General features: G+C 45.2%; 1 protein-coding gene and 1 long non-coding RNA gene across 3 annotated transcripts in view; one reads left to right on the top strand and one right to left on the bottom strand.

The window, feature by feature from the left end:
* LOC311605631 overlaps positions 1–19,942 on the bottom strand; it is a 48,312-nt gene that overhangs the window by 14,600 nt on the left and 13,770 nt on the right. Inside the window, exons 2-3 of one of the 2 annotated variants that reach the window (XR_014782033.1) lie at positions 17,695–17,796; positions 8,952–15,445 (exon numbers count right to left, since the gene is read on the bottom strand). This is a non-coding gene — a long non-coding RNA (uncharacterized lncRNA). Of the gene's footprint in view, positions 1–8,951; positions 15,446–17,694; positions 17,797–19,942 lie in introns of those variants that run through there. The other variant, XR_014782032.1, reaches the window with a different exon arrangement.
* TCP11L2 (t-complex 11 like 2) overlaps positions 1–19,942 on the top strand; it is a 39,981-nt gene that overhangs the window by 12,330 nt on the left and 7,709 nt on the right. The window contains exons 3-8 of the mRNA XM_084796318.1: positions 394–529; positions 2,879–2,999; positions 4,136–4,356; positions 7,688–7,824; positions 17,518–17,699; positions 17,907–18,088. Of these exons, the coding sequence (XP_084652444.1) occupies positions 394–529; positions 2,879–2,999; positions 4,136–4,356; positions 7,688–7,824; positions 17,518–17,699; positions 17,907–18,088 (979 nt within the window). The remainder of the gene's footprint in view (positions 1–393; positions 530–2,878; positions 3,000–4,135; positions 4,357–7,687; positions 7,825–17,517; positions 17,700–17,906; positions 18,089–19,942) is intronic.

Raw genomic sequence — 19,942 nt, 5'->3', positions numbered from 1 at the left:
ATCACTGCCCCTTGGCAGTGCGGCCTTGTGGGCACACAGAGGAAGAGGAGATGCAGGCTATCCTAATGAGACCTGACGGACTGTGGCCAGATAGGGGTGGAAGAGGGCCCCCCCTGTTGGAGACCTGGGGAAGGGGAATGGTCAGAAGAGAGAGGGGGATGGGAAAGGGAAAATAAGAACAAGGGGATAATAAACGGGATGTACTGTGAATAAATTATTATATTAAAAATCAATTTCAAAATCTTTACCAAGCCCACTCCTTTTTTTAGTGTATATCCTCTAACTTATAAAACTCTGAGATTTTTCCTGAGAATGAGCCTGACTTGACCCTGGGAGACTCTGATGACAGCTCCTTGTTTACTGAATTAGCTGACGGCATTTTTTTTCTTTCAGCAACAAGCCCTCCCAGGGGCGTAATGTTTGATGACGTGATGGCCGCAGCCAAGAACTTATCCGACATGACTCTTGCTCATGAAATAGCTGTGAATGAGAACTTCCAGTTGAAGAAAAATGCCCTCCCAGAAAACAGGTAACCAGAAGCCTGTGGGGTGCGTGAATGCTGCTGTCCATTCTCTTTGTGCGCATGTGTGTGTGTGTGTGATTCCCAGAAGTTCCTGTATAGTATCCACAGCGGATAAATGCTGTTCAGCTCCCTTACAAGGCCTTCTACTTGCAGATTAAACAAAGTTCCTCTAGGCGCATTTTCCCAGAGTCTTTAGAACTCAGTACATCATTTCATGAGAAAAAAAGGAAAAAAATTTCCTGATGTCCCTGAATTTCCTAGACTACAATTACCTCCTTACTGTAATCTACACCAACCACTTTTTGTTTAAAATGTTATATATTTTTATGGCTTTATACATGAGGGTATTTTGCCTGCGTGTTATGTCTGTATAGCACATGCGTTCCTGATGCTCAAAGAGGGAGTATAGGTAGGCTGCTCTGGAACTGGAGCTTTAGACAGTTGAGAGCCTTCATGTGGGTGCTGGGAATCGAACCTGGGTCCTCTGGAAGAGCAATCAATGTTCTTAACCATGGCGCCGTCGCTCCAACCTTAGAATGTATACTTTTGAAAGTACAGCTGACCCATTTTTGTCAGACACTGTCTTTAGGGAACACCTGGTGAAGTTAGGTTTCTGCCATAAAGCGGGAGTGCAAATAAATGATTCGATTGGTTGCACCGCCTTGCCGCCCTTCTCGCATGCTTCCCCAGAGAATTGCAAAGGTAAGACATGCATTGCAGCTGATTTGCAAACATAAATGCAAGTGCCAATACTCACTCAACAGAGATTGGCCCACTCCGGTCAGGTAAGTGTGGCTTGTAAGGTCAGGTGCTCAGAGGTCCTGCCGCCTCTGTCATTGTTGTAAAGTTGTCTGAAAGAATCTTAGGCGCTGGCTTGACAGGTTCCTTGACAGAAATCTCCTCTCCTCAGGCACTAGCATAGGTGCGGATATTTAGAGGGGCTCAGTTGGATTGGGTGTGCAGTTACAGGGACGCATCAACTCCCACTCCTCAGACTAGTAATTTTCATCTCTCATGGGGCTGCTATGTACTTAGCTGTTTGTACAAAGAGAACATTAGGAGGCAGGCTTGGCCTTCAAATTGTTAGCTTACTCAGCGGGCTTTCATTGGCTACTTACTAACTGTCAGGCCGGAAGGGTTGTGAGAAATGCCTGGGAAATGGATTGCTTGCTAGCGAAAGGGGCTCCTTGGTAGGTAGAGTGCAGGAAAAATCCATGGTTTTCTAAAAGCTGTTGTCAGTTCTGCTGGGACCAGTGAGATGCCTCAGGTTCCTGCTGCCAAGCCAGACAGCCTGAGTTACCTTGAGTTTGCGTCTCAGGACGCCACGTGGCAGAAGGAAGGAGAGAGCCTGGGAGTTGTTCTTTGACATCACATGCATGCTATGGGTGGGGTCGGTCGGTCTGTCTGTCTGTCTGTCTGTGTTCTCTCTCTCTCTCTCTCTCTCTCTCTCTCTCTCTCTCTCTCTCTCTCTCTGTGTGTGTGTGTGTGTGTGTGTGTGTGATTAAATGTAGTTAAGAGTTCTGTGGAGAGCTGGAGAGATAGCTCAGCCATTAAAGGCTAGGCTCACAACCAAAAATATAAGAGTTCTGTGGGAATGTATCAACTTAAGAGACCGAGCATGGTGGTGCTCTCTTGTGAGCTCTTCCTTGGGTGGTCTCCTATTTCAGCCGTTCACTCCTGACTCACTTTAAATGGTTCATCTGAGAAAAAGATGGGAGCCACTCATAGGAATGGTTCCTTGGGACCAGCCTGTTCTGTCCCTTACCATAGAACTTCAGCTATTGAAGACAGAGCAGTGCTGTTACCTTATCTCTAAAATATAGAGCTGTGTAGAAGACTGTCCACTAACACATGATATAGTGAAATTATTGAAAGATAGGCTAAGGGAACATTTTAGAGTTTAGGGGGAACAACATGAATATCTAAATGAAAAAAATGTATTATATTGTACATAATGTATATTTTTTAATATTTGTATTTTGTGTGTGTGTACACATGTATGTGTGTGTGTTATGAGTATGCCTGTGCATGGAGGCTGCAAGAGGGCATCTGACTCCTTGGAGCTGAGTTACACTTGTCTGTGGGACACTTGGCTTGTTAAGAGGGCTCTGATATCTGACTTCTGGACCTCACGATTGCACAGTGCTCTTAAGCAGTAAGCCATCCCTCCAGCCCAGTGATCTTTACTGTGTGAAAACAATGTCCGTGCTTTGAACAAGGAAAATATACTAAAAGTTTAATTATGGGCTTAAGTGTAAGCTATGTTCTGGGCTTTTAAAAATGTTTTTTAAGATATCAACTGTAAACTTATGTCTATTAATGCTGATTTTAAAATAGCCTGTTTCATTGCTGTAGCCTTGCTGGTCAAGTGAAGCGTGTTGTTCACCAGGCCTTCTGGGATGTCCTGGAAGCAGATCTCACTGCGGAGCCCCCCCAGTATGAATATGCCATCAAACTGTTTGAAGAAATCAGAGAGGCAAGTAGATGTGTATACCATTAATGCTGTAAGCTGCTGGGGCCAGTATAGCAGATACCAGCAGTGGATAGCTTCTCAGCAGCAGAAACCCCTCACAACCTTAGACACTGAGAAATCAGAGACCAAAGCATCAGCAGATTTGCCGCCTGGCGAAGGCCCATTTCACAGGGAGCCATTCCTGCTCTAAACTGTATGGCAGAAGGAAGCAAAGGAGCCATGCCGGCTCACACAGCGTACGTACACACACACACACACACACACACACACACACACACACACACACACACACACACTTTTGCAGTTGGTTTCCTCTCCCAAAGCCTAGTTGGTATCTTCGTATCATCACTCATTATAAAAGACTGAGTCCAGTCAGTTACCCGTAGATTCTTCAGTGCACTTTCTATAGTTAGGTAGAATCTAGGAAAACAAAGCAGAAGACCGAGGGAGCTCAGGGCAGTGCTTTGAGCACAAATAAGACCTTAGAGTTAAGTTAGATCTGGGCTCGTAATGGGCTCACTCTGTAAAAATGCCAGTTTCTTGAGTGTTGACAGGGTAGTTGTAAAAACCGAAGCGGGTCATGGCAGCTCTTTTCAGTGACATTTGCAAGGTGCTTGCTCTTTACCACGCAGTACAGCACTGTTCTTAAGCAGACAGTTCTCTAACTCAGCCAGGGGCACCAAGCTCTGAGGGCAGAAGGATTTCAACGGAGCCTGTCAGGCTCGGAGCTGTTTTGTTCCACAGCCATAACTGAGTATGTGAGCTCAGAGTCCACTCAGCTAACGGTTGGCTTGCGCAGGATTTGTGCACAGAGTAGTCTCATGGGCTTACGGGGGTGGGGGTGGGGGTGGGCATCATCTACTCTTGAGTATTTTTGGAGCCTTCGTCCCTTGCTGAAGGCTTTTAGGAGTGTTAGGGTTCTGCTTCCTTGCCAGTTGCTTTCATTCTAAAACGTCAGTCCTTCAGGCAGTGGCGGTTTTTGGTCCAGCCGGGTGAGCTTTCTTGTCAAGGTTGAGACCCTGCTTGTCTCTGATGTGCCTCCAGGCTGAGGCACGGCTTGCAGCATTTTGGACGCTGCGGCGTGCACAGGGAGCATCTTACTCTGTAACAGCGCTGCCGCCTCCCCTTTGCCTCTGCAGATTCTTCTGTCTTTCCTCACTCCTGGTGGAAACAGGCTTCACAACCAGATCTGTGAAGTCTTGGACATTGACCTCATTAGACAGCAGGCTGAGCACAGTGCTGTGGACATCCAGGGTCTGGCCAACTACGTCATCAACACGATGGGAAAGATATGTGCTCCTGTGAGAGATGAAGATATCAGAGAGCTGAAGGCTACCACCAACATAGTGGAGATGATGAGGTTAGCCCTTTTGCTGTCTGCGTTTCCTTACAGTGTCTTTGCATTCTTTCAATGGCGACCTGGGAGTATGGAAGCATATAGCTGGCCTTCCAGAGGAGTTTTGTGATGCCCAGGGGAAAGCAAAAACAGGAGCCAGCCAGTTCTTGACAGTATGTAGCATTTTCTAGCCAAGTTGTTCTTCTGTGTTCAGTGGGCCCCTGGGGTTACAGTAATAAAAACAGAGCTCCTGGCATCAGAGTTTAGGGTAAAAGGGGGAGACAGCTCTTGATCAGTGAACTGATGATGAAACAGTTGTTTCTGGTGCTGTCGAAGGAGTTTTAGAGGGTAGCGCTTCCAGCCAGGACATCTTAATGTAGTCAGGGTTAGAGGAAGCCATCTGCATTGGTGGGAGTCATTGGCAGCTACTGAATCCTCAGGGATTTCATCAATACAAAATTGTACTGATGTCTCACTTTATGATTATTGGTCAGGGAGCTCTCCACTTGCCTTGTGGGGAGCCCCAAAACTCCTCTGTCCTTGGCTGCCCCTCACCTAGATATGACATTTTCTCCATTTAGCTACAAGTGAAAAGAGACTGACTTTGACTAGCCACACGGTACCACATGGCTTGGAGCCCCACCTGTAGCCTTATGTCTGCCAGGGACAAGTCGTCAGCATCCAGCTCTGCTGCAGGTCTGCAGGGATGTGAGGCTCACACTAACGTCTGTAGACCGCAGCTTCCCTGTGATCCCAGAGGATGCTGTGAGCTGCTATTGCCTTTGGCACGAACTGTTTTGTTTTTTTTTTTAATGAACACAAAGTCATATTGAGGATTGAATTTTATGTCATAGTTTTAGAAAGCAAAGCGATGGGAACCAGTCTGTATGTAGAAGATAATTTCATTCGTAGCCTGTAGCAAGTTGTTAATTTCTCAAGGCGACATATCACCCGTCTGTAAAGTGGGCTTTATATGTCTTCAGAATTGTGCTGAGCTCTGGAAGATTATAGAAGCTCTGCCTCCAGTCACCAATATTGTTGCCATATGATGTCAAATCTCTAGTGTTTATCGTGGTCATTATTATCTACTGGGTGCCACATGTTTCTGATCCACTGAGCTTAGAGTTGCTTGCATAAGCATGGGTGGAGGCTATTTGCAGGAATATGGATAACTCAACCAACAGCTACAATCACTGAAGAAAATGCCACCCCCATCTCCTGGCAACCATTAACTGCTCACAGTTCCTAGGCAGAGGTGGGGACTTCATGGATGCCTCCTCTATCCGTTTTGGAATGGTGAAGGGACCCAGTTTTGTACCCTTCACCCACTATGTCTGAGATTAAGAAAAGCACCAATCTATGAGCATAAACATAAACATTTAGAAGGCAGTTTGACAATGTGTGTATTTAGCCAAACAACAATAGTAGGTGTCCTTATGGCCCATGACCTTCCAAGTCATAGGATTTTGTTTCAGCTTACAGTACCAGGTATGTATTTCTTCCTATGAAGTAGGCCTTAAACCCTATCAGAAGGTAGTTGTTTACCCAATAAACAGTAATGCCACTGTTGCCTGGCAAGTCTGTTATTGTAGCATACAGTGTTCACAGATAGATACAGTCATTGATGACATTTCTCGTCCAGCATCCTGAGTAAAATATTCTGACACTGTACACTAGTAGCCAGGGGGAGCTGCCATCTTAGTTCAAGCTTGATTTCTCTATGTCTGACAATCAAAGAGTATAGAATCTTTAGCGGGGGGGGGGGTCTTACTATAGTTTGTTAGCAATAAACTATAGCAATAGACTATTTTGTTTGGGGGGATATTTTGGGACCTCTCTGGGTCACAGCTCAGAGAGAGATGTCCCCTTCCTAACAATGGAATTTCTGGTCAAGGACCCGTGACTTCTGGGAGCAGCGTTACCTGCTCATGTAGGGTTTCTTCATTCTAAACCTGTTTTTTTTTTTTTAAATGGAGGTTTCTAGTTAGCTTCTAAAGCAGTAAGTTTTATATGGAATTTTAGTACATTTTTTGTTATACCACCCCCAGGCCCATCCCTGTTTAAACCTTTTCACACATCATAGCTCCCCCTCTTCAACTTTTATATTCTGTATGTTTTACTGTCTTAAACTCTTCAGGCCTTCTGTAACCTCCTGGATTTTTTTCTTGTTCTTGACCTTTGCGGGCACTTCAACAACACAACACATACATCTCAGAAGCCTACGCTAGAATCTTCACATGAGGGAAGACGTGAAGATTGCCTTTGTGGATCTGAGGCACTCCACTCAGTAGAATGTTTTCCAGTTCCCTGCGTTTTCCTATGTATTTTGTCCTCTTGTGTAGTCCTGTCTGTCCTGACCTTGCTTTATAGACTAGGCTGGCCTCGAACTCACAGAGATCCACTTGCCTCTGCCTCCCTGAGTGCTGGATTACAGGTGTGTGTCACCACACCTGGCTAATAATTCTATTTTTTAACAATTGAATAAAACTTCATAGTAGAAATCAGTAGTTCTCAACATGTGGGTCACAACCCCTTTAGGGTTCAAGTGACCTTTTCACAGGGTCGCCTAAGACCATTGGAAAATACAAATACTTACATTATGATTCATAACAGAAGCAAAATTATAGTTATGAAGTAGCAACAAAAATAATCTTGTGGTTGGGGTCACCACAACATGAGGAACTGTATTAAAGGGTCACAGCATTAGGAAGTTTGAAAGCCACTTGTATAAGTGGACTACATTTTCATTATCCATGCACCAGTTGATAGATATCTCGGCTGGTGTCATTTCCTGGCTATTACATCTAGAGCAGTGAAGAAAACAAATGCTTCCTAAACTTGTATTTTCACTATCTTGCTACTGTTCTTAACACCTTTCTAAGGGGATGGCCTCAGAGAAACAAGGCACACAGAGATTGGGGAATTGTGCATGACCGTCAATCTGGTCAGGTGAAAAGTTGACTTTGCACACAGGGCTGCTCAGCTAAAACATAGCTTTCCCTCAATGGCTCACTGCCCTGTCTTTTCCTTTACATGGATGTTATTTCTTCTTTCCTTAGTAGTAGAATCCTATGCACTGTGTTCAAGCTCCTTAAATCACAGCAGGTTTTCAGTGGTGGATGAGCTGGTGGTGTTACAAATGTTTTCCACAGGAGATGCTGTTGCAAATGTCTGGAGGAGACATTTGGAAGACACATGTATAACCTTCCTTGAAGAATGACCCTAATATGTAGTTTTTGACACCTCAGATGTTCCCAAGAGGCTTATCTTATTCAGCCTGTGACACACAGGGAGTAGCTGTCAGTTTCCAATTAACTTCTTAACTACTTCTTTGTTTCAATTCTAAAATTTTTAGACAAATATTCCGTGTCTTGGACCTCATGAGAATGGACATGACGAATTTTGTCATTAGGAATATTAGACCGCACATTCAACATCATTTGGTGGAATATGAGAGAAACAAATTCCAGGAAATTTTAGAAGAAACTCCAGGTATGTATAATATATGTGCTTATATAAAAAGCCGTTCAAAATAAGATCCTGTAACTTTTGCCTCTTCATGTAGTGTTACTAAAGAGCTTTGGCTTTCCTATAATGCAAACATGTTTTAAGCCTCTTAAAAGCTGACAACAAAAACTTCTGGTTATTTATTCTGTCCCAGGAAATGTGCTGAGCACATCTTATTTTTCCATTTACTTATTCTGTGCATATTTATTGAGAATCTGCAGTATCTTATTGGGAAGGCATGACAAACAAGCACAAACTGTCAGGTGTCTTATTCTGGAAGAAACAGTAACAAGACAGGGGTGAGGATGGAGGTGTTTGTAGGAGGGATGAGGCAAGGCTTCTTTAGTAAGTAACATTTGAGCAAAGTTTGCTAAGAACTTGGAAGGGTTATGCAAGGTCTAAGGAGAAGAACTTTCTGGCTCTAGGGAGCTGCAAGAACAGAAACTCTGAAACAGAGACTTGTTTTTTATGTTTGACATGTACAAGGCCGATGTTACCAGAAGAAAATTGATAAGGGAAGGAGGGCTGGCTGTGGGCTGAGAGAGAAGCAAAAGCAGATGATATGATGAGATCTAGAACATTCTGTTTTAGTGAGGAGTCGTTGGGGAGCCTTGAGCAGGAAAGTGGCATGTGACTTTTACTTTCAGAGCATATTTCCTGCATGAAGCACATTTCTTGAGAGCAAAGAGGGAAGTACGTGCCGTTGTCTCCTACTTTATAAATGGGGAGTAGGAGGCGCAGAGAGGGTAAATGGTTTGCTTCTATATCACAGCTTATAAAGTATGGAGCTAGACTCACCCATGCACTTATAAGTCCATGCACTTATCACCCGTAATGGGGGGTAAGATGGCCTTAGGGAGTGAGTGTAGATGCTGAGGGGACCGGCTGGGACATATTAGCATCTAGAGGTGACAGAAGGAGGAGGATCAGCAATGGAGACTGAGAGTAGCCAGGGAAGTAGCAGGAAAGTCAGGAGGAGTAGCATCTCACAGGGCAAGTAGGGGAAATGTGAGTGGATGTGACAGGACCTTTTCAGTAGTCAAGAGCGATGAAGGCCAAGACTTGACCACTGGGTTTGATACTGAAGGTTATTGATAACTTTGACGGAGGACGCAGGGAGGGAGGGGATGAAGTAAATACTACCTTCTTCAATCAAGTACCCAGTAAGATGGGTCCTGCTACCCTTTATTTTTTTCCAGTGAAGAGCTTGAGGTGCCGTGGCAGCTCGCAGGCAGCTGTGTTGATTGGGACTTTATTACCTGTGATCTAAGGCTGTTGGGTGGCCTACCTTCCCCTTGGCCCTCCTTGAACAGGCTGAGCTTTTCCGTCACAGCTATAACACAGTAACACTATGTAAACAGGGCACAGTGGATACTGCTTTTCAATGGACTCATACAACTGCAGCACCCCCAGGGGGAACACACGGAATGAGGAATGGTCATAAAATAAGGTGTGTTCTGCTTGGTAACAGTGTCATGATAGCACATTCCCCTGTGATAGAAATTTAGAGGCAAATTAATATCTTCACAAGGAAATGGTAGACTGTTGTTTTTACTTTCCTAATAATTGAAGCTGTTAGATTTTTTGAGATAATCATCTCCCTATTGCTGGTGGCAATGCTATGACCTTTTTTTTTGTCAAACTTTTTTTATCAATTGGTTCATTCAAGTCTATGAGAGGTTGGCACTGCCATCGCCCTCTATTTACATAGGAGGGAGCTGAGTTAAGTTATGGGTGATGTCAGTGGGTGGTAGAGCCTGGATAACCCAGATGTTTCCTTGCCTTAGAGCATGGGCCATTTTTCCCCCTTTTGGGTTTTCTAAATAGGGTAGCCCTAGCTGTCCTGTAACTTGCTCTGTAGACAAGGCTGAACTCAGTCTCAGAGATCTGCCTCCTGAGTGCTGGGATTAGAGGCATGTGCATTAACACATGCAACCCTGCCTCTCCTGGAGCAAGCCACTGACTGTCCGTGGGGCACACTGCAGAGGGTTCTATGGCATCAGCCAGCAGACGGGACTAGATAGTCTCTGAAGATTCTTTAGTAATAAAAGTTCTGTGACTCCAAGGACTCTATTTTAGCTCCATTGAGAAAGAGATTGGGATTTAAAAAAAAAAAAAGAGCCTGAACTCTTGACTCTGTTCCCTGCATCCACTTCCTGAGACTCGGTGGTGGGACCATGTGTGCCTGTGTGCTCAAATGCAGTCTCGCCTCCATCCAGTCCAGACAGCTGCGGATCTTGGGAAACTCCTTAATCCGGGGTTGGCTCCAGCTTTGTTTATCTCAAATTATTCACTGCTCCTTAAAACTTTGGTGACCTTATTTTGCATCTCTCATGTTGACTTGGCTTTTTCCCACAGATGTAAGAACACAGCAAAGCCAGTTATGCTTAGAGTTCATTTTTGCTTAGCTAGAGAAATCAAGAGCGCAGGAAGCAGAGAACCTGTCAGTTGTTAATCATATCCTGAGTCACCCTGCCAAAAGTTAGTCCCTGCCCTAATATCAAAATAAGAGTCTCACATGAAGGATTAGCAGAGAAGGACACAAGTCTTTCTGGAGATTTTTTTGAATATATGTGTATGTATGTATGCATGTATGTATGTATGTGTGCATGTGCACATGCCATAACATGCAAGTCAGAGAACAACCTGCAGGATTCAGTCCTCTCCTTCAATCATGTGGATCCAGAGGCTCCAGTCGTCTGGCTTGGTGATGGATATCACCTTTCCCTGCTGAGCCATCTCCCTGGCCTAAGGCGGGAACTATTTTTATATACATATAACTTTATAGGGGCAAATTAATACAATGGAGTCTGAATTTCTGAATTCAGGATAAAATATGATTTTGATGAGATGTTTTGTTGTCTAATTACTTATTTGGAATAGACTCAGAAAAACTTAGGCAGTGATTAGGTGCATGTGCAAAGTATTAATAAGGTATATTGGGCATAACAGCTAAGTTACCCTTAGGAATAATATGGGACTCTCTTCAAAAAGAAAAACGTTTGCTTATTTACATAGTGTGTCTGATAAGATGTTCTCAGGAACTTATTTCACATTGTTCTTTTTAAATGCCAATGGAATGTATCAAATCTCATTGTGACTATATGGGCCTGGCACATAAAGCAATTTAGGAATATTTTATAGAGAACTCAGGGGTGGTTTGAATGAAAATGACTTGCAGGAAGTGCAGCCTTGTTGGAGGAGGTGTGTCACTGGGTGGGCTTTGGGCTTTCAGAATCCCAAGCCAGGCCAAGTGTCAGTCTCTCTTCCTGTTGCCTGCTGATCAGGAGGTAGAACTCTCAGCTCCCTCTCCAGCACCATGTCTGGCTGTGTGCTGCCAGGGCTCTGAAACCGTAAATGTTTTCCTTTATAAGAGTTGCTGTGGTCATGGTGTCTCTTCCCAGCAATAAAACCCTAACTAAGATAAACTCTAAACAGATATTGTCAGGCATGCCTCTAATTCCAGAATTCAGGAGACTGAGCCAGGAGGATTGCTGTGAGTTTGAGAACCATTTGGATTATATATTGAATATCAAAGAGTTAGGGTTATACAGTAAGATCCCCGTCTCAAAACAAAAGGACAGCAACCAAAACAACAAACAGCAAATCGGAAAGAGGAGGATGCATTGGTGCTTGGCAGCTACCTCAAGAATTGCACCCCAAATTAGGAGCAGAGCTGGTGGAAGCTGGGTCCCCCAAATCCATGTCCAAACTAATCTGTGATTTTTAATCTCTTTCTCTGGGTTTCCCCTTTTATGTTATATTAGCAGGACTGTGATACAAGCTACAGAAGCCAACTATCACTAACAGAGTGCACACACGTGAACACACACACACACACACACACACACACACACACACACACACAAAGAGCAGCTAAAATGCTTGAGCCAGAGCAGGACAAATCAAGGAAAGCCAGGTCGTGTCAGCAGACAAAGGCCATCCCTGAACATCCTGGTCCCTTAAGTCCCCAGAAAGAGTCCGATGGGCATGCACTTAGCTACAGCAGCCTTTCATTAGAGAGGCTGGCCCTCTTAAGTGATAACCTGAAAAGAAGACATGAAAAAGGGAGCATGGCAGGAGAAAGAACTAGATGTCACTGTTACGGCGCAGCATCTTCTTGCCTTTCTGCTTCCTGCTCCACCGTAAATGCCCCACAGCGTTGGCAGTGTTTACTCACCTGTGGATGCCCAGGACTCGGTACAGTACCCATCACATAAAAGGCTATCAGTAGCTACCATAGAATACACGAGTAAATGGGGAAGCTTTAACTAGGGCCCCCAAGACTTGGGGAGGTTACAAGATATGTCACCTGTATACCTTACCTAGGGGGCCGCATGGAGCAGTCAGTGCACCAGCCTTTCAACACAGAGCTGAGAGAAATGCAGTCTTTTCACCGTAAACCCATGCCTTCTGCTTTTCTGGCCCTGTGCAATTCTGACTGTGCACTAGCATGACCTGGGCATGTAAACACCCATGCCCAAGCCCTACCTAGGACAGATTAAGTCACAAACTCCAGGAGCTGGGAACTGTACCAGAGTGGTTACTTGTCGTTTTACATCCCCCTGGGTGACTCTAAGGGCAACCAGGATTGGCGTCTGCCGAGCCGCACTGCTGCTTTAGCTGTAGATTACTAACTGGGCGTTAACTCTGTCCACTGTGAATAATTAAACTTACAGTCTAATTGCCGAGTAGCCACCACACTCTGTATCTCCCTGGGCTTCCCCTTGACACTCTGTTGGCTAGCCTTTAAATAAGAGACCTTTTCTGTCTTTATAAACAGAGCTAGCAAACCAGGAAAAGTGTTTGTCACTGAGAAGAAACAGATCTGAGATTCTGGGGTGAGGTGGCTTCAGTGTAGCAGACAGCACCAGTCGTAAATTACCGCTGTTGAAGTGCCCCACTCCAAGGAAGAATTGCAATCTGGTCTTTATTTTTTTCTCTTGTTGGCTTTTCTTTTTAAAACATCTACATCTGTGTTCAGTCTGTTCCTTTTGGCAGTTGCTGCTTTATAACCTTTATCAAATGGATGCTTTTATGAGAGCCATGATACAAAAACAGTTTGCTTCTTGTGGGAAATCTTAGAATTTTAGAATTTTGCCCTAAGGCTGTCACAGCCCAGTAGGAAAAAAAAAGCCTCTAAACCTAAAGCCTTCTAGAATAGTCTTCAGTATGATTTCATTTGGTTCATGATGTAGGGATAGGGAATTCAAAGCTAGTATAAACTCCTGTGAACAAAAAATAAATGGATACTAATTGTATCTAAATCAGTGTTTTCATCAGGGGTAGTCTTTGCCTGTGCCCTCCCCAACTGAATCATGCCTAGGGACTTTTGGCTGTCCTAGTCTGATGGAAGAAGGGTCAAGGTATTCTACTGGCATCTAGCAGGCATAGAGGTCAGAGGTCAGGAGTGCCGCTAAACATCCCAGAGTGGTCAGGACCATGCCCCACAGCAAAGGGTTCTCCAGTCTCAGATGCCAGTGTTTGCCGAGATACCCTGTGCTAAATCAAGAACTGAATGCATTTCATGATGACCTAAAGACATTCCTTTGTCCTCAGTAAACAAGAGAGTCTCCTTGGATAGCTTCCTGTCTGATGCCGTCTTGTTTCACTTAGTAAGGGTGGGTGGCGAATGCCTCCATCTTGCCCCCACCATCTGTTGTCTGGAGTAGGCAGCTCCGTTGAGGAGGCGGTGCTTGCTAAAGCAGTTTGGACCATTGCGTCAAGTACCATTGGAGATGTAAGCTCAGTGACAGTCTGCCAGCCCCCCCCCCCTTCTCTCATCCTCCCTTCTGGAAGAATCCTTGCATGACAGAATTGTGCTGGGCAACTGAACTTCCTGTTTTGTCATATTTCTTACATGGGATTCCTGTGGAGATTTGAGTTTTCTTTAAGGGGATCTGCTGAGATTACACTTGTTGAAGCAAAAGCCCTAATTGGTACTAAAAACAAGTCCACATTCTTCATGCCTTTGAGATCATGCTATCTGAGGTAACTTTTGCATTGACTCACATAGCTGCTTTGTGACAGAGAATCTGTTCAGATTGCCTGTGTTTCAGATACCAAATTCAGTTCAAGTAGAGACAGTCTTCCCCCTCCCTGAGGTGTCTGGGGAGCTGAACAAGTGACCAGCACAATTACTCACCCTTACGAGCCTTTTTTTTTTTTTTTTATTTCCAGAAAGTATCAGAGCATTGCAGGTGTTCATTTCTTGAATTTGTACACAGCTGCAGGAAGGGCCCGTTGTCCTCTAGGTCCAGTTTACAGATGTAGAAACGCAAGAGCAGATGTGGCATTGTATTAAGTAACTTAGCCAGGGCACAGTGCTAGCAGCTCACCAGCCACTTACCCCGCAGGGGAGAAGTGTTACACACACAGGTCCTGAGTCATGCCTTGATTGCTCTGCTGTTAGCTTGCCCTAACTTGAGCTTTCTTCTTCAGCAGCGCCGAGCTGACTCAGCAGTCATGTGCTTCACTTGTACGGCGGCGGTGTGAGCTCCGTCGGGAGTGGGCTATTGCTGCTCAGCCCCTCTGCTGGAAGTGACATTTGTTTTCCCCAAGTCAGCTGCAGGGAACCCGGTGCCTCTGCTTGCTGTGTCCTGCTTGGGATTTTAGGAATGGGCTATAGTGGGCATGAGTAGACCGAGTACGGAGCCATTTGCTGAAATTGTAGGTGCCACCACCGTGCCCTGTCTCTTGAGAACTTTCTTCTTGGCTTCCAGGCGCCTGTCTTCTTTTTAAAAATAATATTTTTAGTTTATGTGCATGGGTGACTTGCCTACATATAAGTCTGTGCACCACATGTTTGCCTGGAACCCATGGAGGCTAAAAGATGGCATGAGGTGCCCCTGGAACTGTTGTTAAAGATGCTTGTGAGCTGCTCTGTGGGTGCTGGGAATCGAACCCAGGACCTCTAGAAGAGCAGGCAGCGCTCTTATAACTGCTGGACCGCCTCTCCAGCCCCTCAGACACCTTTCTTGCTTCTTACATGTCTGGGTTTCAGTGTGTACTTGTGGAAGAAGAGTGAGCTGGCTGGGTCTCTTAGAAAGGCATGGTGCTGCCTGAGTACTCTACCCTTGTCGTCTCATCTAATTTGAATTAATGCCCTAGAGGCTTCATTTCCAAATGCCAGACCCTGGAATTTGAACTAAGACTTCAAAATGCAAATTTTGGAGGAGAATCAAGATTCAAGACACTCAATCTGAGTTGTTGCTTGATTCACTTGCTCTTTGGCTTCCAGAGAGAGTAGGCTTAGCGTGAGGGCCCAGCTATTAAGAGGTATCATGAGGGAGCGCTCTGTCCCTCTCCCCTTCCCTCTCCTCCCCCTCCCCTCTGCTGTCCATCCTGTGTGTGTAAATGGAATAAGTCAATGCCCTGATGCCTATATTAAATCACATACATAACATGCTGCCTGGAGCCGTACACATGCATAAAAGTGCATGTAAAACTGATGAACTCCAAATAAAGCCTGCACTTTAGCTTAGCGCTGGTGTGCTGGAGTCAGCTGATTTTGATGGGTGCTGTGGTTATCTGTGATGTTGTCAGGTGGCAGCTAGCTGAAGGCCGTATAGGTGCTCTGCTGGTTCTTTACTTCGTGAGTCTTGAGCTATTTAAAAGTAAAAAGTTTTTTTTTTTAATTACTGTAAAGCATCCCCGCCTCCCCGCTCCCCAGCGTGGATAATTTCAGAACCATGCTAGGTGCTAGATGATTTCCATTACAGTGGACTCTGAGGCGAAACTAATCCCTGAAGGCAGCAGCTCAGAGCACTGGGGTACAAGGGTCTGGAGAGGAACATGAAAGAATTTCCTAGGTGGTGGAAGTAGTTTTTATCTGGTTTGGGGTAGTTGTTGCACACATCATACATGGTCAAACCTGACCAAAGTGGGCACTTTACAGTGGGGCACTTTATGAAATTATTCTGTGTCCATGTATGTATATGTGTTTGTGTATATGTGTTTGTGTGTGTGTGTGTGTGTGTGTGTGTACATTTTAATGTACAAGTAAATTATTTTAAAAGCAAAGGGAAATAAATACTAGAAACCCATTACTCCCTAAGTATCTCAGTATTGTCTGTAGCTGGGATGCCTTTGTACCTGTGTCCTGTGTCCTAGTGCTGCTGCCACTCGCCCTTTTCGTCCCTCCCCCCTGCTCACTCACATGAAGCAGTCACAGGGAGAAGAGAGCGAGGCTCCGGGAGGTAGAGATCTGGGAACCCTAACCCTAACCCTGAGGGTGTAGCCGGAAGTGGAAACGATAAACAGGAGTAAGATGTCTAGGGAAACAGCTGGCTATCTCATGGAGGTGGGCTCTTGTCCTTGGAGGAGTGTTTATGAAACAGGCAGAGGAAGAGGAAGCCAGGGGTGAGACATGGCATCGTCTGAGGAAAACAGGATGAAAAAAATCACAGAAACCAGAAGAGGGAGAGCTCCACAAGGGGCGTCCTCAGATGAGAAGCCGTTAAAGAACGGCTAAAAGGAGGATGAGGCATGTTCGTGGATTTAACAACTAGGAGATAGCTGGTAGCTTTCAAACCACTGTGGGAAGGCTGTATGTCCTTAGCCCACTAACCTGTCCTTTTTACCTCAGGAAATGACACAGCCATTTGTTCAGCCATCCCAGGTGGGCATGTGGCTGTAATCCTACAGGCCTTTCATACTTCTTCCATTTCACTGGTCCTCAAGACCCATGCATGGCCCCTGAGTAGGAATATCTTTCATTTCCCATGGCTCCTTCCCATCTTCGGTGTCCTTGACTGGATTCCGTCTGCCCGCTCTCCTCATTTATTCAGCCTTCCTCTCAGTGAAGAATTGCTAACAAACTTATCTGATTATACCCATTCGTGTTGGAAAGAATTGTGCGAAGAGGCCTTATTTCCCATAGCTCGTGCTTGTAACCTAAACCTACAAGAGACTGAGCCCAAGGACATGGGGACACAGGCATGCACATGGATCTCTTGGCAGAAGTATAGCTCTAACCAGACACTCAGATAGGTTGAGCACCCCAAAGGGCCTCATTCATTGAGTCCAAATTCCAGGTCGTTTGTGAGAAAGTTTTGGGTAAGCTGGTTTCTGACTGCCAAGCCGATGTCATCAGGAGCTGTTATTTCTCTATCCCTTATAGACCAGCAATACATGTGTGATGGATAATTTCCAGAATGTGCCATATGCTGTCATTTTTAAGTTTTTAAAAGATTTATTTATGTATTATGTATACAGTGTTTTCTCTGTATATACGCCTGCACGCCAGAAGAGGGCACCAGATCTCATTGTAGATGGTTGGGAGCTACCCTGTGGTTGCTGGGAATTGAAGTCAAGACCTTTGGAAGAGCTCTTAACCTCTGAGCCATCTCTCTAGCTCCATTTAAAAGTTTTTATGTGGGTATTTTCCTTGATAGCCATGCCAGGCAGCCTTTTCTCCTCTCTGCCCTTCAGGTGTCACTTTGAAGTTCTTTTCTCCTGAGCAGCCCCTCTCCTCTCCTTCCTCCAGCACTCACTGAAGTCTGGTCTAAGCAGTAGTTAGCTATGGGTCTGTCTCTCCATAAGGACTTAGGGCCATCGTTGTGTCTTTTCATTCATGCCTGGGGCCCTACATAGAATCCTCCATGTAGAATATATAAACAAAAGGGCTGCTCTGCTTAAGAATAATTGTATGTGTGGCCTTCCCCCCCCCCCCCTTAGATGCCCTCAGTAAAACTACGGAATGGCTGAAAGAGTCCATAGATGAAGGATTGCTTTCTGAGACTGCTGCAGCTCCCGGAGCTGACCACAGTCCCACAGCAAGCCTCAGCCCTCTGCTGGTGCTAAATAATTGTTACTTGAAACTACTTCAGTGGGATTATCGGAAAAAAGTCTTACCAGAGGTGAGTGGCTTTTCCTCCCCCAAGATGTCCAGCGTTTTCATTCCTGAGTTTTGACTTTGAATGAGTTGGGCTGTCTGGGTTGCGTCTGGTGAGTTAACTAAAATCAGATAAAAAAAAAATGAGAATGTGGGTATGCCATGGCTTATTTTACGTTTTCACGGCATTGTGCTTCCCTTTTTATTTTTACATTTTAAACAAATATGCTAGACACTCATGACAGATGGAACACGACTTCAGGAGCTGACAGAAAAGCTGAATCAACTGAAGATGATTGCCTGTGTGTCCCTAATTACCAACAACATGGTGGGCGCTATCACAGAAGGCCTGCCCGAGCTTGCAAACAGGTTAAAAAGGATTTCAGCTGTTCTCCTCGAAGGCATGAATAAAGAGTAAGTTCTTCATGCATGTGTCTGCTCCCTCACACATGCCCATTCTGCGTGTGTTTCCCCAAAACAGGAAGTCACCTTGGCCATGTAGACGGGACAGTCACCGCTGGCTTTAAAGTTTCTCACACTTGTCTCTATAGTGTCTTCCAGCATCTTGAAAATTCTAGATGTCCTTTCACAGGAGGCACAGGTGTGTTCCCTGACACATGCAAGAAAGAGTATTGTGTTTCCCCTTCAGTGGTGTGCACAAGAGTTTTCTGACAGTGCTGTGGGAACGAAAAGGAGAACTCCACAGAGCAGCGTGCAGAACTGCTTTGTCAAAGAGGGCTCTCCAGGCTCGAAGGGCCTGCTCCACTCTTTCTCTCTGATGAGATGATTACCGGATAATGGATCCAGCCTAGGAGGGTTTTCAAATAAGACAGTTCTGTCTAGCAGCAGCCTGAGGGCTCGTTTGCTTTTGGTAAATCCACCTCCAGCGTTGCTCTTCCATTGGCTGTCAGAATCTCACCTGGGTTTTTGCTTTTGGTCCATCCCACTGAGACACTGTCCACAGTGGGTGTTGTCGGTGTTTTCATAGCTCTCAGAGGGGTCAGGTCCCCTGCTGCTTTACCTTTTGGGTGGCTTTAGGGCTGTGTCCTCTGTTCCTGCCACTGAAGGAAGATGCACTTGTCCTCCCATTTGCTCTAAAGAACACGAGCTCTGTGCTAAAACCTACAGAAGGAATCTAAGTGGCTTGGGATGCACACTTCTCATTTTGGGCTGAAACTCAGAGGATGAAGTTTGTCTTGGGCTGTGTGGGTGGAAATGGGCAAATTAAGCCTCCTCTTGTCTTACTGTCTGAGGCCTTCCCCTCTCTCCTGACTCTGATGCTGACCTGCCAGGTACCTTACTTCGTACTTTAGGACCCCGGACCCACACAGAAACAATATCCTTCTCTGTCCCTGCAATTGATGTGTCTCCACATCACTTCCCACTGGGAATCATTGCTTTCCAGAAATGTTTTCCACTAACTGTTTTCTGAGCACCCAGTGCTGCCAAGTGTTAATACAAAGTATACAGAAACTAAGAGGACAGGCTTTCAGATCAGGTGACCAGGCCAGATTCAGCTCTGTAACTGTCTGGTTAGATGTGATTGAACAAGTCCCAAGTCTCTCTGAGCATCCCTTTCTCATGTGGAAAGAGAAAAACAGAGGCCGAGGAGATGGCTCAGTGGATAAAGTGTTTGCTTTGCAAGCACAAGGACCTGAGTTTGGATCCTGCAGCAGCCACGTAAAAGTCAAGCCTGGAGGAGTGTGTCTGTAACCCCAGTGCTGGACAGATGAACAGAGAGAGACAGATCCCAGATGCTTGCTGGCCAGCCAGCCTATCCAAAATAGCTCGGCCCACATTCAGTGAAAGACCCTATCTCAAAAGGAAGGTGCAGAGTAATGGAGGAAGTCACGTGAAGTTTATTCCTGGCCTTGTCATGAACATGCATGTGGGAGCATACACCCCAGCCCACCCCAGTCACATGAAGAGGGAGAGTGATAATGTCCCTGCTTTGGAACTGTGAGAATAAATGATTACTATGAGACTCTGAGCATAGGTGTCTGGCATACAGTATGCACTCAAGGAATGTTGGTTATTAGTAGCTGTTTAGGTGTTCAGTCGTCCTCCTTATTGTATTTCACTGTTTACTGGATGTTTCATGTAATGTAGAAACACTCCTTTATAGGAAATGAGTACATTCACTGCCCAAGTACTCACCTTATAGATGGAGTAACAGCGTTTGTAATATAAAACAAGTAGATGATCTCAAATCACCTGTAGGCCCAGATGTCATTTGCATATGGTTTGATGCTATGTCACAGAGGTAAG

The sequence above is a fragment of the Acomys minous genome (assembly GCF_964271855.1).
Source record: "Acomys minous genome assembly, chromosome: 9".
NCBI lineage: Eukaryota > Metazoa > Chordata > Mammalia > Rodentia > Muridae > Acomys > Acomys minous.
Note: the sequence above shows the minus strand (reverse complement) of the source record. Positions and strands in the feature narration are given on the sequence as shown.